Raw genomic sequence first — 16,996 nt, forward strand, 5'->3', positions numbered from 1 at the left:
AGTAATCTAAACACATAAAAAACTGTTCTAGCATACAAGTTAATGGAAAATTTAAAACTCGATAGCCTGAAATTCAGAATACTTTAAAAAATACATTTCCACAGAAGAGAAATCTGTAAAATGTTTTCCATATGTTGCAGAACTGACTTCAATGTCTTTATTTACAGAAGCTCGGTAAAAAAACCCCTACAAAATAATGCTTACCCAACAGAAATTCAGGAGCTTCATCAAATTCCAGGTCATCATGGTTCAACATAATATTTCTGGGCAAATCAGCCAATATCAAATCGGGAGCAATCTGAGCTATTGGAATGGTATGTCTTGGTTGATCTGGATTTACCAAAAGGTCACCTAAGGAAAAACAAATGAGACAATGGAAAAAAAAAAAAAAAAGAGGTAGTCATTACTCAAAAGGCACAGAAAGGTACATGGATCTCTGTGAGTGCATATGATCAATGTACCTAAAATTAAATCCATATGTGTGTGTGTGTATTTATATACAAGAACACAAATGCGTAAACACAGGTACATACATATATATATGGAACAGAACACTAAGTTTAGCATTCGACTTAGTGTAACCTACATGTTTAAGTATTTTCCAGGTTCTGTATATGTGCCAATCAAATGTGATAGCAACTGTTGCTAGGAAACAACACCAAACTAACCAAGAGACTACTTTTCGGTCTATAAAAAGAAAGAATTCTATATAGTATGTAGATTGTCATCTGAATATTGCATTTTAAATTACTGTTCTACGTGGTCCAACCAAAAGATCTAGTATCAGTTTTACTATGTGCTGGATTCAATTTCATGAATGAAGTTGCGTTATCAGTATCATGACAAAATTACTCTTTTCATTATTGCCATTTGTACATGACTATACAGAGTAGCTGCAATCTGTCCCATATTCTATACTTAAACAGATGGCTCTTACATAAAAAAAGAACAAATGGATTTTGACTGATACTGTAATTATTTCTTGGAGAAATGAAATTTTTTAAATCAAGTGAAATACCCTAATGCTATAAAGAGTATGTTGTATAATATTTATCTGTATACATGTTTACCTCTATATACCTCAAATGGCATAAATATATACCTTCTTCAGCTTTTTTAAGTAAGTCATCAAGCAGTATTTTTTGGTGTTCTTCCCCATCTTGAAAGCTGTACATAGCCCATTTCTTCAACAGTGTTTCCCCTTCACCACACACATCTATATCCAGCAAACCTGGAAACCATTCTTCCATAAGAGAATCTATGTGATCCACAACTTGCCCCAAAAGGATGCACCCTTTAAGAAACCAAAAAAGGGAAATTACAGCCTTAATCTGCCATCCTTGTAAGTACAAAGGTAAACTCTACATTCCAAAGGCAAAAGCACAACAAACCAAAATGCCAAGCTGCAATCAAACTGGAGCAAAAATCAGGCTCAGGAATAATTAACCTTTTCTGCCAGAAGGTGCTGTAATTTTCAAAAAACTGTCTGGGTTGTTGTCAAATACTGCCGATTCCACTAGACAATAAGCTTCAGGAGACCAATTCAAGTAGATGCCTTGTCTCCAGTACATTCTATTAGGACGAAGAGCTCGTGCTAGAAAACACAAAATTAGATTAAAAATCTGATCCCCAATATGAATGTCATATTTTAAAATGTTCAGAATAATTCACGGTACTTAAAATATTTAATTATGATTGTAATTTTATGCTTATCCAAATAACAAACAAAATAAAGGCTACAACTTTACAGACAGAATAGCCCCACAAAAGCTGAATATAGGTCAACTGGTGTTCAGTTCTACGAGGTATATCCACAAAATAAATACTTAGTCAGTTATAAATCATACTTGTTGAGCACTAGCAATGCATATTTTTCATACTTTATTTGTCACGAGTATTCATAAATCACACATTAAAAAACCCAAAGATTAATGAAGTTGCAAAGTTCAGCAGACAGATCTCATGTCAAAGCACGGAATTATTGGAAAAATATTAAAGACACCCCCCCCCGGCCCATCTGATAAAAGCAAAGTTTTTAGACTTTCATAAAGGGAGAATCAATGAACTGCAGAAAAGCAGTTTGTTTTTCTGTGTGGAAGACATATCCTTTCCTGTATTCCTTGTTGAAGCCAATGCAAATATTGCATAAAAACAAGGATTTCCTCCATCTTTAGCATGTGAAGGAGAGAAATAGGCTGCTTACAGCCTTCGCTTTCTTTTGCACACTACTGTAAAGATCAAGCACTATCTTTTCCTGGGTGTTTCTAAGTTATAAAAATGACTGCTGTGCTTTTTCTCACATTTGTGAAGCAGCCAGAAATTAGGTAAAGCAAAACAATATTGGGGATTAGAGCTTTAGCATGCAGGTGATGGCTTTCAAAGCAAACATGCTCACTATTGCACGTACCTCTTCCTGACAGCATATAAGGTGATATTTCAAGCAACCTGTTGATCAGCCTGGACCAAAATCCCATAGGAAAGTATGGCATCTCATAAAGCCTGATGATAATTTCTGAATTTTCACAGTGGGGAAGCTCTATAACAGGTCTGTGATCAGACAAACTGAAAGAATAAAGATATTAGACCATATTTAATGATGTACTTTATCCAAACTGACTGATGACATACATTATTTATTATGTAAAATGTATTATTTATTAATGAATGAATGATTCAAATGATCAGGGAGCAGACAGTGTATTTGCTTATTCTGCTTACTTGTGCTAAAGTGAAGTTCTGCTGTAATTTAAACCCAAGAGAACCTCACTAACACTCATTAGATATTGAATGTAAATGTGAGAAAAACCTGAGACACATATAAGGCAGGTAACGCATTCAGATAAAATCTTCCTGTCCCAGGACTTTGAAGAACATAGAAACTCTAATCAATGCAACCATGCAACATTCTCTCAATTAAGCAAAATAAGCATTACAAAACACATTAGGGAAATCTCTTACAGGCAGAGAAACTGTTTTACCCGCTTCAGATAAAGCAAAAACATTGCACTGAAATTCGTAACACTTTTTGTCACCACATTTAATAACTAGACTGTTTGGAGGAGACACTGCCTCCGAGTAACTTGATGGGGGTTCTTGCTCCAAGCATATAGGCTACAGACATTCATGGTTATCTTTTATATTGCAATAATTATCTGTAATGCTGGCACACCACAATGTAAATCTAAATTATAATCTTCCTGCTGTAGTCTGAAAGCACAGTAAATGTAAAAGAAATATTGTCCTCATAAAGCATTTTATCATGTATAGGTTCCATTTACCCTCCAAGTTAATGTGATGTAAGCTTTATCGGCTACAAGATCAGCTTAACGTGTCTGTGAAAGCCTTTATTAAAATGTAGTGTAGTAAGTATATATCATGCTTTCATATACCGAATTGCTTTGATGGTCAGTTAAACTAGTTAGCCTGATGGGAGGTTTTTATTTTGATCGATCTCTATGGCTCTAATTTGTGAGGTGAGGTCTTTTCTTACCTGCTTGGGATTAGTAGTTGGTCCTCTCCTAACGGCAAAGCAATCTGAAACTTTTCCAGAAGCTTAAAGTATTGTGACATGTAGATCTTAGGAAACTTGCTCTTCTTTAAAAGGAATTTTTCCACATCTGAACGCTTTACAATTCCCTTAGGATATTTAGAACAGCCTTCCACTTTCACGGTGAGAATCTTTCAAAAAAAGTAAAACAATTTCAGGTGTGCAGTCATGATTAGATTGCATTTTCCTGCAATATTGGTAGCCTATTATTTAGGGGGAAAAATGGACTCAGTTTCACAGTGAAACCAAACATTTCCATAATACTAGTCAGCAAGAAGACAGCAGTGAAAACATTTTGCCTGTCCAAGCCATTACTGTGCCACCATTCTCCAGCAGCTTTCACTGCTCCAAATTGTATGGAAATTTATTTGTGAACATGTTCTCTGAAAGGAGCCTGTGTACAGTGATTTTTCGTATCAGCACTTCACACAAGCATATTGGTACTGACAACATGATCTTCTAGGTCTTTTCTCACTCTTAATCCCACCAGCTTTAAAGGCTCAAACTTATATTTTTGCCATCTCATTTCCTGCACTGAATGAAAGGTAAAGTTTCAGAGGTTAGGAAATCTGAATATATATATAAAATTTTGAGAGTGTTTCTAGATCAACATATCGATGATGGTTTCACTTAAGCAGTCAGTCTGCTGCTACTCTCTCATCCCAACATATGAATCCATATCACTCACTTTTCTCTGCCATCAGTAACAAGCTCTTCTTGCCCCATTCTTACTACTTTAAACCAATGTTCCAGTTATCACCTCAACCTATTGCAACATATTACAGGATTACTCTGCATCTCTGGAGTTTTTCTGTTCTACATGTATTCTTGTGTCTGGTGCAGTTTAAATTATATTGGACATTACAGTGTAAGAACAGAACCACTGAGACAGACAGTTGCGTAGAAAGCAAAGGAAACAGAAAGAGTCAGGTAAACTAATCTGAGCCCTGAGACAATTCTAAATCATGAAACAGTAAAGAAATAGTGAAGAAGAATCACTGATAAGGTACAGTGGTTTGAGACAAGGGAAAGATTTCCATGAATTTAGATACAATAAATAAACATAGTCTAACCTGTGCCATGATTTTACATAACCACTTAGGATCTACAAAATACAGATCTCTCAGCTGTAGTGCTGGGTCTTGAAAATGAAGGAGTACTCCTGCACAAAGAATATTTTAATTAGCAATACATTTCTCAAGCTCCATATTAAGCAAAATAAACACTCCACTCTGGGCTATTTTTCTCACATGACTTGACATAAACCACCCAAATAATAAATTCAGCTATTGAATTTATGTCAGTATCTCAGTAGAGTAGCATGCAATCAAGGTTTGTTCAACTTTTCCTTTATTTTCAGATGTTTTGCTAGATTTGCAATCTGACTTGGGTTTTTGCCAAGCATCTATGCCCTGTGTGATTTATTATTTAATCTTATGAAGTCTGTATGGCACTGAGATAAGCTGTTACATATATTCACCTAACTGCCATTCTATTCCAGCTACTACAGCAATTGCACCTTCCTTCAGAAACGATGCTAACTTGCAGGTCTGATGATTTCAAGGTCGGATAAGATACATATATTGATACAGCAGTGATCCTTTATATCATAGAATTACTTTAGGACATAACAACCTGGATTATCAAACTAATGTTACCCAAGCTTAAGCATTTCAGCTTAACACTTTGTGGCAACCCTGTGCGAGATTTAAAAATGTGTACAGGTCTGTCTGCTGCAGATGTGCACCCAGGTGCTAGCAAACATACACCAAAGACAATATTTTACCTGATTCATTCAGAAAGTGAATGGCGTGAGGGAGTTCATTTTCATCCAGTTGTAACTGGCTTTCTTGTACCAGCTCCAGTAAGCGTTTCTGATCAATCACAGGAAATTCGACTGGGACATTTTTACGTTCCAGCAAAATTCTCTTCTCCAGCTCCAGGTAGCTGTCAGGAATTAGCTGACCAACCACTGGCTGATCTCTGATCTGTATAATTAATAAACTTAAATGTAATAATTCATTTATGTGAAATGCAGACAGTAAAACTAAGATGTTAGGTGGGTATTTCCACTCAATAGTAGCAGCAAGAAGGAACAAGAACACTCATTTATTAACTAACACGGCTTCCAAAAGGTCAGTGTAACTCATTATTCTTTCATAATTATAATATGAAAATATTAATTCTATAAATTCACAAATAAGAAAGTATTTCCATATTACATGCACATAAAAATAAAAAAATATGTCTTCTGAGAAATTCAAAGAGAAGCTTTGATTTGAAGTAAAAAGAAAACATTCAGTGTATTAACAGATTATGTCATACATCTCAAGTTAACAAGAGACAATGGGCACATGAATAAAAAACCAATACTTCTTGTAATCTGTAGTATCTCTAGACATGTCTTTAGCTAAACTGTGGGGAAAAGGGCCATAGCCCAGTTAAGAGTCTCCACTGCTGATAGTCAGTGGTCAAGAGGAGAGGAAGAAATAAATTTGGCTGGGTTAGTAACACTTAAGGGAAACAGAGGTGGGTGCTTTGCCCCTGTTTCCTGAGCCTGAGTTCCTTCCTGGAGAAAATGACTTTCAGTATTATCCAGCACCTGACCAGGTTTTTCATTCTCAGTGGGTGCTGAGCTAGTCATTTTTTTGAGGAAACATTTCCAAATTGGCTTCGTAGTTTGTAATCTTCCTCTCAAAGAAGTTAAACACCAATGCACTGCGGCATTTTTATGTGTGTGAAAAATGTAATTAGTACCTTGTGTAATTTGAAAGAGTCAGAGCACTTGATGAGAATGTTGAATACTCGTCTAACTTCTAAGCAGGTACCTTGTAACACTCCTTTCACAAAGTGTCTACATTATTTATGGAAACTATCTCCTTTCCTTCAGGCTACCTTATGTTTGTGTAAAAATTTAAACATCAGTTTAAGTCACAAGAGATGTGGATGTTACAGGAGAAAAATTTAGGTACCTAAGAGTGAAATATTTTCAAAAAGCAGAACTTCCGAGCGTTGAAGAAGTACGGTGAGATATAGGGCTACGTATATCTTTGCAAACACCAGCTCTGTTCATGCCAGCTGATGTATGGGAAGTGGAATCAATCCATTCCACCTGAAACGGTCCACTCGGTGCCACTTAGCCCTGGTTAGCTGTTCCTTGGACCATGGAATGAAGTTGGGCAGATCATGGATGTGGCTAAGCTGGTAGTTTCTGAGAGAGAAACAAGAGATGTGCGCACTCTGTCTCTCCTTTGTAACACACCAGTGTGAGGCTGCTCATAAATACAGCATTTGCTGTGTAACACCTTCCGAGCAGTAATTCAGAAGAAATTTGAGCTCTATTGTGATATATGAAGTTCTGCCATTGACCTCAGTAGCACAGGACATCACCTTATCTGTTTAACATTTTACATGATCAATATTGTATAAATAAAAAAATTAAAATATGTATATTCTTTTTGCTACAGATTTGATCTTGTTTTCCTATAAGCTCCATGTCTGGGCTAGTCTCTTCCTACTTGTCACTTAGAGATTAATGCTGTGGCTAAGGAAATAGCAGGGAATAGGTGACAGGGATGACCCTGGAGACAACGGAACTACAAGCGCAGATTCTCTGATTTAGGAGGAGCATTCAGTCCAAGGGGTTTTCTCTTCCTGCTTTAATTCACTTTCCTCTTTCTAGGAATAGTTTCACACTATGTAAAATGAAATCAGTAAATGCAGAAGAAGTTTGCTGTCAGAAATCACAAAATCTTATTTCCTGGTCCCCTGAAATCTCACAATACTTACAATTGCAATTACATGTTGCCATCCAACCAAAACCAGGTTTTGATCAGATATCTTAACATGAAAAAGATGGCCTATTTTCAATTACATATGATATTTATAGACCTAATGCTTGAAAACAAAATGGAGATTTTTACTAAGTTGATTTTTTGGTAGAAAATTAAATGAAAACAAAATTAGTCATTTTCATTCATTACTTTGCTGTGTGTAACATTTTATAGAAGGCAAGATGAGTTTGCTATCTCACTAAAAATGTATTTAATTATGTGTTTAATTAAATGCTTAAAAATGTATTTACTTAACTAAAACTAGGATGTTTTCAACATTACGAACAGTACGTAGCTTACCTTGAAGTGAAGACTCTCCTTTATTATGATTTTCCGAAGTCTGATAATGGAATCGGATTCTTCTGTAGCATTCACAAAGTGGTAATCTTGGATTGCTGGGAAGCCTCGCTTATTCAACAGCTCTCTAGTAATTTTACTCATGCAGGCCTTGCGTTGCATTTCATCAGAAACATCTAAATGAGTGCCAACAAGAATGACGGGGGATGTTGAAGCTCGAGCCTGTTAGTAAGAACCACACAGTTGATTAACGCAACTGTGAATGTTGATGTTATTGTTTCATATCCATATAAAATGTGAGCAATTTAGTCAATCAATACAACGAAAAAAGCTACTCTTTCTCCCTCTTTAAATAGACTTCTTTTAAAGAAGTTTGAAATCTGAAATACTATTTCATGCCTTTATTCAAAGTTTAAACTGCAACCCCTTATAATAGCCTTGACTAGATAAAGCAGTAAAAATTATCAGCCTACAAATCTGATACATATTTTTTAACATACAGAGAGCAGTCTATTTCAAAACAGAAATATTAAAAAACCCAGCTTTTTCTAAAAGGAACCAGTGTAGATCTGGATTTCATACTTTGCAGATTAATAACATTGTCAGTAAAATAGAGAGACAACACTTTTTCATTAAAAGTGCCTAACAAAATGGAAAAGCAAAGGGTGCTCTGCTAGACGCCATCAGAACAGTGCAGCAATGAAACACCAGCAAGTACAGCATAGCAAAGAACATATCAGAAATGGCCTTCATCAACACTTAACTGACTGTAACTCTCTGTCCTGTATCACTGCTCAAGGTGAAAAGAGTGAAAAAGATAAGTTTAACAAACAGGATCAGTATGCAAAATCTTTGTGTAATTGTATTGTCTGGCCAAAGCCAACCACCATACAAAAGTAAAAGACAAGTAATTCTCACTATGGCGTGGTTCCATCAAATAAAACACTTAGAGCAAAAGAAAAACATATAGGCACATTCTCAGACCAATTTCCCTACTACAGTCCTGGAATAATTCCTATTAACAATAGGATGCTAAGCATACACTTAACAGCATGATTTCAAACCTGCATCTAGTCAGTTTTAAATTAGTCAAATTCTGCTTTCCACAGAATTTACAGTAATGTAAAAAAAACCAAACAGGTTTAACTCATCATTCCTTTAATACTACCCCTTTCTTAATCAGTCAATTCAAAATATTGCAGAACATAGAAATGATTCCTCTGCACATCACTCTCTACCATTTTAAGTACAAAACAGTGCTGATTATGTCTTTGTATGTCTACATATATTTTCATATCCAGTATATGATGCATTTCAGCTCTTGCTTCATCTTTTTTATTCATATTTGCTGAAGAGCTTCTTTCCTCTTCCCCTCTCTAAAAATATTTGTGGTTAATTTGCTGTTCACCAACAGCTCCCTGGGAAGTGGAATTCCATTCTGTACATATCTACGGCTTACCTTGATGTTAAAAAGCCACGGCTTCATAGCATCCACCTCTGCTTGTCCTTTGCTGAGATCATAAACAGCAAGATATAAAGCTCTTTGGGTCATAAAATGGGGATGGGTACTGTAGAACTCCTCTTGTCCTAATGATAAAAAATGTTTACTGTTTAGTACTTCTCCCAATGAACATCTTCAGATCACAAAAGGGCAGCAGAACACTTATTCTCAGATCACTAATCCACAAATGCAATTAATGTTTACAGAAAACTATCTAAATTGACAGGAAACCTGTAATAACTATGAATTTTAGGTAGGTACTCGGTGGTAACTCATTGACTGAATTGTAGTGTTGAAATATGCAAGCTACTTTTAAATCAAGAAGCATAAGATTTAACAACTGGATAAAGATGGTTGCTGCAAAGACAACTTGAAAGGTCACGATCATTTTAAAACTCCAGTACTGAATTTCTCCCTCACTCTTTCCTTCCCTTCCTTCCTTCTTCCATCCCTTTCTCCTATCCTATCAGCAACTTCAAAATAAGACTTCTAAGTTCACACAATTAAGCACTTAAAATCACAACTGAAGCTGGACATTCAGCTTGAGTGCTGCTCTTCTGTGCATATCCACTGAAATGTATAGACTGTTTTTAAGTGATCACAGACCAATGCTTAAAAATGACTTTTCTATAGCCTAAAATACCTCTGAACTTTAGAAGTGCTTCTGGAGCCCCCCAAACTTAGGTTTTCCAAAAGTCCAAAGTTCAAAGACTCCCCCTAAGTGCTTTGTTTTCTTTGACTTAAGGAAACAGTGACACTGTAGAGCGTAGAGAGACCCAGACTGTAAACGGGAGAGAAAGAATTGAGTGGAAGGTGATTCTTCTGGTGATTACAAGCAGTTTCTTACTGCTCTGAAATGACAATTCTAGAGTGCTATGGTTGAAATTAGTGGTCAGACCATGTTTGGTGAGGAGAAACTCCAGAGGCTTTATATTAAATTTGAGAGATTAGCTGCCAGTTTACAGAATTCACTAATTTATAAGCGGTCACTTGGCTTTTGGTATAAATTTGCATGACTTTACTGTCCACAATTTGAAATTTCACAGGCTGACTGTAAGAATAAGTAACGCATTAAGGTGTTAGAAAAGGTAATAGTAAAGAACAATAAGGTCTTGAAATACCTCCAAAATCCCACACATTTAATATAAGCTCTTTCTTCATTTTGCCCTTCCCTTGAATGATCCAGTCTTTTACATCAATGCCCACTGTAGCTTTTGGAGAGCCCAATTCTGTTCGTTTGCATTTCATTAGTTGTTGTAGCAGGGTAGTTTTCCCACTGCCAGTGTTTCCAACAATCATGAGCTTCATTCTGTTATAAGGCACAGCCTTCTTCAGTCGTTGTTGAAGAAATCTGGCATAAAAAAATTGCAGAACTCACAGAATTGTATAATAAAGAAGAATACCAAAAGAACTCAAGACCGAGGAAAAATCTAAAACCATACCATTTTCTTCAAATTTTCAGTATCTGTTTGATATTACTTGGAATTTAACAGTCCGTTGTAATTTCTGATTTGAAAGTTAAAGCTTAATTCAGAATGTGTCTCTTTTTTGTTTTGTAATTACCCAAAAATGTGCTCTGAGCAATGTGCTTGGGAACACAAGAAACATATTAGAAATAATTGGTAAGCAGCATCTATAGAAAGATCAAATTCAAAAATAATACTACTATAGTCAAAATCACTATAATCTATTTTATGTGTGTTGATTTGATATGATATAATACCTTCCATAGAGTAGGCCACTGGATTTCGTATGACAAACCAGCACGTCTTTTCAGAAGGATATGTTGTTTTTAATGCTTATTGCATATCCCAAAAAAGCAAAACAAGAATATTCAAGAACAATAGGGCAACAAACCTGATAATGTCTCTGGCTTTGTATCCCACATGTTTGAAGTCTAAATTGAGATGGAGTCCTTCCAAAGGAAGGTCCCAGACTTTGGACAGTCTTCCCATTTCATCTGGAAAGAATCTCAAATCAGGATTGTGACTTACATCCAGAGAAGTCAAGTTCTCTAGGAAGCCAATCTGAGGAGGAATCTAAACAAAGAACATTTAATGGGCAATTAAACATTAAAACATGTATGAGCATGAATACATTAAATATTTGACAAAACTAGGTGTTATTTTTACTGCTGCAGTTTAATCTTTTTTAATAAACAGGCCTAATATCCCACACTAGTAGACAAAGGACCTCATAATGAATTAATTATACAAACTGATCATATGACACATTCCAGACAGAAAAGCTTAAAAGAATACAGTGATTTTCATTCACAGGAAGTACTATTCGAACTTACATTCCATTTTACTCATCAAATTTACTATGATACAAGAGGTGACACGAAAATCAAACGAACATTGAAAAACTGCATTCAATTGAAAAGTAATTTAATTTTCTTTACGTAGAATCTTACACTTTACCTCCTTTAACTTGTTGTGGGACAGGTGTAGCTTTTCTAGCCTAGACCATGCACAAGCCTTTTCACTCAAGTCCAAGACATCTATTTGATTATGATTAAATAACAGCTCCCTTAAGTTTAATGATTTCCAGTGCACTGGTCCAGGAAGGCTTATGATCTTGTTTTGGCTTAAATCTACTGATCGCAAACTGAAAATATGAAAATAAAAAAATAAAGATGTTAGCAAATGAAAACAATAAAAATGAGATTAACTGGAACTGTATTCATATTTAATAAATAAACAAATGGATTAGATACCAGAACAGGCCGTTTTCTGACAGGAATGTAGATGGAAGAAGATAGAGAATTACTTCTATGAGCAGAAGTAATGAAGATGATATTGTAAGTTCATTACAATAGAAAAAATGATAAGAATACACATATGATTGATTCAGTATAATATTCTTTCGGTATATTTGTCTGTGAAGGAAATTGCCTGGTCATGAAAATAAACATCCACACTGTACTGTGTGTATATGTTTCGGACAGTAAATTAAAGAGTCACTTTAAATAAGTGTACATATTGTGATAATAGTCCACTTCCTCCTTCTTTCTACAGTTTGCAGATGTGCATGGCTCTGGTCTGATTAGTAGCAGACACAGATAAATAAGCTTCACACTCCTGTAGTGCAAATATTCAGTCGTTGAACTGTAACCAGTATAGTTAATATACATTTAGACCCAGGTAACAGAGAGCAGAGTTTAGCTCAGGATTCCAATTACACGTGAGTGCAGGACCACAGAGGACACTGTAGACATGCAGTCTAACTTACCAGAATAAGTGTATTTAAAAAGTTAATTGCAATTTAACATAATACTAATATGTATTTTCATGTGCTTTTAAAATAAATTTCAAATTAAAAAAAAGCAATGGGGAACTTGATGGTATTATCAACTTTCTAAAACCCAAGATTCCACTTATAAACTATGGATCCTCATGTGGTGATCTGAACTCTTTCTTGTTCCTAACCAGGAGACTAACATTAGAGAGTACGGATGCCTCACTCTTTTATCGGAATGTTTCTATGGTATGTGCATAAATTATATAGTTCAACTACATATGTATTTAAGAACTTCATAAAAAAGAACATTTCATTTCTGTAAGTCATCTGTTGGGCAAATGCTGTTTATGTTACTATGGAACATGAGGCACGAAAAAAATCCATGCAACTCCTGATTGATTTGTCTGGGCTGGGAGATATAGAACCTGAAAGCTGCACCTTTTTCAACACATTCATTACATTTGTTGCTGTGAATATAAATGTTAGCATGCTGAAACAGTGTAATATCATGTTAATAATGACATGCTCTATGGAAATGTGATTAATCTAAGTTCACAAACCTGTGGATCTGCCCTCCCCATGGTGCTATCACCACTAACATCTACCCACATCTACCAGTAACTGATTTGATCATCCCTTCCAAGCACTCCCTTCACAATCTGATTCCAGTGACCTGTTAAGGTCAGGAACTTCTACAAAAAAAAGCAGAAGTCTTATTTTCACATAAGCAATGCTTTGAAGGTAGAGCAAAATAGATGTCACATGCATCTTTATCACAATTCCATCTAGAGGAAGTGTCATTCTCTGAGAATAAATATCTTGTCATATTTGGGAAGTGAAAAGCCAATCTCGGTAGCCTTGTGCAGAAGTCTGCAGAACTTCTCGAAAAGGACAAATTGCCAGTATCTTTTTACTGTTGTTTTCAAGAGAGTGACAAATTCATTCTGGACTTCTCAGCAAGAATTGTTGGCTTCAGTAGTCGAGCAATATGTTTTCAGTTACAATGATTTGAAGCTGAGGAACAGAATTTCTCAAAATAATGAAGAAAATGTGACTGATATGTCTTTAGTTAAAAGCTACTAAGCTTTGGATTTACCCTGTTAGAGACGATTTCTTGAAAATCAGTAAAACATGAAGAATTTTCTGCTTAACAAAAGTCTTGCCATCACATTTTCTTCAACAAGAACTTGAGATTAAATTCAATAAATAAAGTAATAACTTACTGTGGCAGAAGAAGAATTGCTTCTGGAACATTAATAAAACAATTCTGGGATAATTTTAAGCTTGTTATGCTGGATGACAAGTCTGGTATTATTTCTAGAGCAGAAAAAGAGGTTAATCCTATTAGTTTTCAGAACTGTTTACATTATTTTTAAGACTGGAATTTTCTAAAATCAAAGATGGACCAAAAGGTCAGTCTATCATCTTCTATATAAAGGCCTTTGTACAAGCTACCAAAGGCAGAATCTGAATATTTTATTTTATTTTAAAGCTTATTTAAAACTAAAATCCCCAAATGAAGGAAGTTTAGAAGTGAGTTAATGGATTGGCTTTTATCACATTACATATTATTACATTTAATCTCATATTGGCATTAAACACTGAAACAACTTTACTTAACCTTTACTATATTGCCAGTATACGTAACATTCCCGTAATTCAGTGAGTGGTGGGTCTTATGCACATAAAAATTACACTAACGGTGTAGCTGTGTTTAATGCAGGTGTAAGAGCAACCTTGGGAAATACTGTGGCAATAATTTAAAAGTGGAAGACTTTATGTCTTGAAGACAGAAATAAATTCTGACAGTAACTTATGAACTCAAGCAGCATTACTAAAGTCTCATTTATGTAATTGGCATTTTTCATAGGTAAATAATTTTGACACCTTTGTGTAAAATATGCTAAGCCACTGAAACACACTCTGGACTCAATTTATTGCTTGAACACTGGGTTCTAGTGAAGGTGATGCACCCTGTAGTACCTCAGATATCTGCACATGGCTTGGAGATACAACATAGGAGCTACGAAGACCTGCTTTTTCCGGACCAGAAGCTGAAAGCCAAGTGGGATACTTCATGGCATCTCAAATGACACTTGCGTTCAGGCAAGTGAATCAAACATTCTGTCTTATTCACAAGACAACATGGGATATATAGTGTGGTAATATTTAGAATCATAGAATCATTTTGGTTAGAAAATACCTTTAAGATTACTGAGGCCAACTGTTAACCTAACACTGCCAAGTCCACCACTAACCATGTCCCTAAGCACCACATCTACACGTCTTTTAAACACTTCCAGGGATGGTGACTCAACCACTTCCCTGGGCAGCCTGTTCCAATGCCTGACAACCCTTTTGGTGAAGACATCTTTCCTAATATTCAATCTAAATCTTCCCTGGCACAACTTGAGGCCATTTCCTCTTGTCCTGTTGCTTGTTACCTGGGAGAAGAGACTGACGCCCTCCACACTACAACCTCCTTTCAGGTAGTTGTAGACAGCAATAAGGTCTCCCCTCAGTCTCCTGTTCTCCAGGCTAAACAGCCCCAGTTCCCTCAGCCGCTCCTCATCAGACTTGTGCTCCAGACCCCTCACCAGCTTCGTTGCACCTCAATGTCTTTCTTGTAGTGAGGGGCCCAAAACTGAACGCAGTATTTAAAGTGCGGCAGATCAAATGTCCATCGCCGCATTGGAAGTATAGCACTTCAACAGTGATCAAAAGCTGATGCTTAGGGAACTGGATAAACAGGACAAGCATACATTTTTCTGTTCTCCCAAGACTCCAAATGCTGGCGGCTGAGGAATTTTGTGACTTGGAATGGCTTCTAGAAGGTGGATCCTATTTTTGCAGATACTTACCAAGAGCATTCATCCTGGCGTTGAACTGCTCCAGTTTTGTACAGCCCATGAAAACATTCTCAGCAATGGATGAAATATTGTTCTTACTAATGTTTAAAATTTTCAGTTCTTTCAAGCATACGGGTGAACACAAGCATGAAATTTTGTTTCTGTGATAACAAGAAAAAAAAAAATGTTTTATTCAGAAACTATTAGCTAAAAAGTGAAAGGAAGGAGTATTGACCCGACAATGTTATCCTTACACTGGATAACCAAAAATAAGACTTTTATCTATATAAAGATTGACCAGTCAGCAAAAACAGTGGTACATATGGCAACATGGAATAACATGACTGATATTAAGATTGTTTTAATTAATTTAGAGAGCAAAAGTCAGAATGTACTACAAGGTGCCATTTCCTGATTCCATACTGCAGTCTAATCCCGCATAAAGAGAACTGTTGCATTTGTGAGTAGTTCTGTTTACTAAAGATATACTAGAAGAGAACAAGATAAAGATCCTGAAAATACAGAGATAAAAGAACCATGCAACACTGTTTTGCGAGGGTAATATTGCTAATAAAGTTCAAAATAAAGCTAATGAAGAAATGTAACAGGATTTTGAATTTAAAATATTGCTTTTGTAAATTTAATTCACATATTTACTACTGCTTGCTTTAGTTACCTATGTTGCCAACTTCATTCTGTGTGGATTTCTGTATAAAAAGTGTCACCATCTTATTTGGCATCAATTATGGGAGATAAGACAGTATCTGAAGTTTGCAGAGCGATAAATAACAGCATTCTTAAGAATTCCATTTAGGTCTGAATTATCTCATTCACTAACACATATGATAAAAAGTGCCGGAAAAAACAAACAAACAAACAAAACAAACATATTTTCTTTGCTTCTGTCATTTAAACCATATCAATAGCAATAAATGCAACTCCATGAATCATACTTCCAAAAAACCTTTGGTGATTAAGAAATACAGTGGAAACTGTATTCTGTATTCAGAAAACCTAGCTGAATATGTTAGACAATACAGACAGTCCTGTGGATGAATACTATGGCAGTAGAAAAATGCTGAACTACATTTTTAGTATGTTACTGAAACTGCAAAGCTATTAGATTCTGCCACGGCCCACAGATACTCTCATGTACTTCGTAATACAACACTGAAAATTGTAACAATTTACACATTTGGAAGATAATGTCAGTGCTTTACTGCTGACTAAACAATCCTTTCTGTGCTATAACAGTAATCGTTCTGGATAACAAGTGTATGATTTTCTGTTATGTTTGTTACACTGCAGTCCATTTACTAACGCTACTCACCCTTCAAGCAATAGCTGTTCCAGATTTTCAGCAACATTTGTAAGAAATTCAGGAATGCACACCAGCTGATTGTATGAGAGATTGAGTTGCTTTAGAGTTGGACATCTGAAGTATGGATTCAAAGCAAAGGAAGGTCCAATGTCATTTCGAGAGATATCAAGATTTGCAATACAATTCATTTTCAGTATGTAAGTCGGAAAAGAAGTAAATCGGTTACTGTGCAAATCCAAGTACATCAAGCATTTCAAGTTCTGAAAGAAAAGGATTTTTTTTAAAAAAAAGTTAAATGAAAACATGAATTTATAGGTTTTACACTGAGTCATATTTTATACAATTTATTAATTTACTTATATTTCTCTCACTAGGAAAAATACCAGAAAATATCAATCATACCAA

General features: G+C 35.5%; 1 protein-coding gene across 1 annotated transcript in view; it reads right to left on the minus strand.

Annotated features, from left to right (window-relative positions):
* LRRK2 (leucine rich repeat kinase 2) overlaps positions 1-16,996 on the minus strand; it is a 67,891-nt gene that overhangs the window by 17,470 nt on the left and 33,425 nt on the right. Inside the window, exons 24-38 of the mRNA XM_065640529.1 lie at positions 16,601-16,851; positions 15,283-15,431; positions 13,645-13,738; positions 11,602-11,788; positions 11,036-11,217; positions 10,300-10,529; positions 9,137-9,264; positions 7,681-7,899; positions 5,334-5,535; positions 4,621-4,709; positions 3,491-3,678; positions 2,408-2,562; positions 1,448-1,594; positions 1,103-1,294; positions 205-351 (exon numbers count right to left, since the gene is read on the minus strand). Coding sequence (XP_065496601.1) covers positions 205-351; positions 1,103-1,294; positions 1,448-1,594; positions 2,408-2,562; positions 3,491-3,678; positions 4,621-4,709; positions 5,334-5,535; positions 7,681-7,899; positions 9,137-9,264; positions 10,300-10,529; positions 11,036-11,217; positions 11,602-11,788; positions 13,645-13,738; positions 15,283-15,431; positions 16,601-16,851 — 2,560 coding nt within the window. The remainder of the gene's footprint in view (positions 1-204; positions 352-1,102; positions 1,295-1,447; positions 1,595-2,407; positions 2,563-3,490; positions 3,679-4,620; positions 4,710-5,333; positions 5,536-7,680; positions 7,900-9,136; positions 9,265-10,299; positions 10,530-11,035; positions 11,218-11,601; positions 11,789-13,644; positions 13,739-15,282; positions 15,432-16,600; positions 16,852-16,996) is intronic.

This window comes from Caloenas nicobarica, chromosome 1, assembly GCF_036013445.1.
Source record: "Caloenas nicobarica isolate bCalNic1 chromosome 1, bCalNic1.hap1, whole genome shotgun sequence".
NCBI lineage: Eukaryota > Metazoa > Chordata > Aves > Columbiformes > Columbidae > Caloenas > Caloenas nicobarica.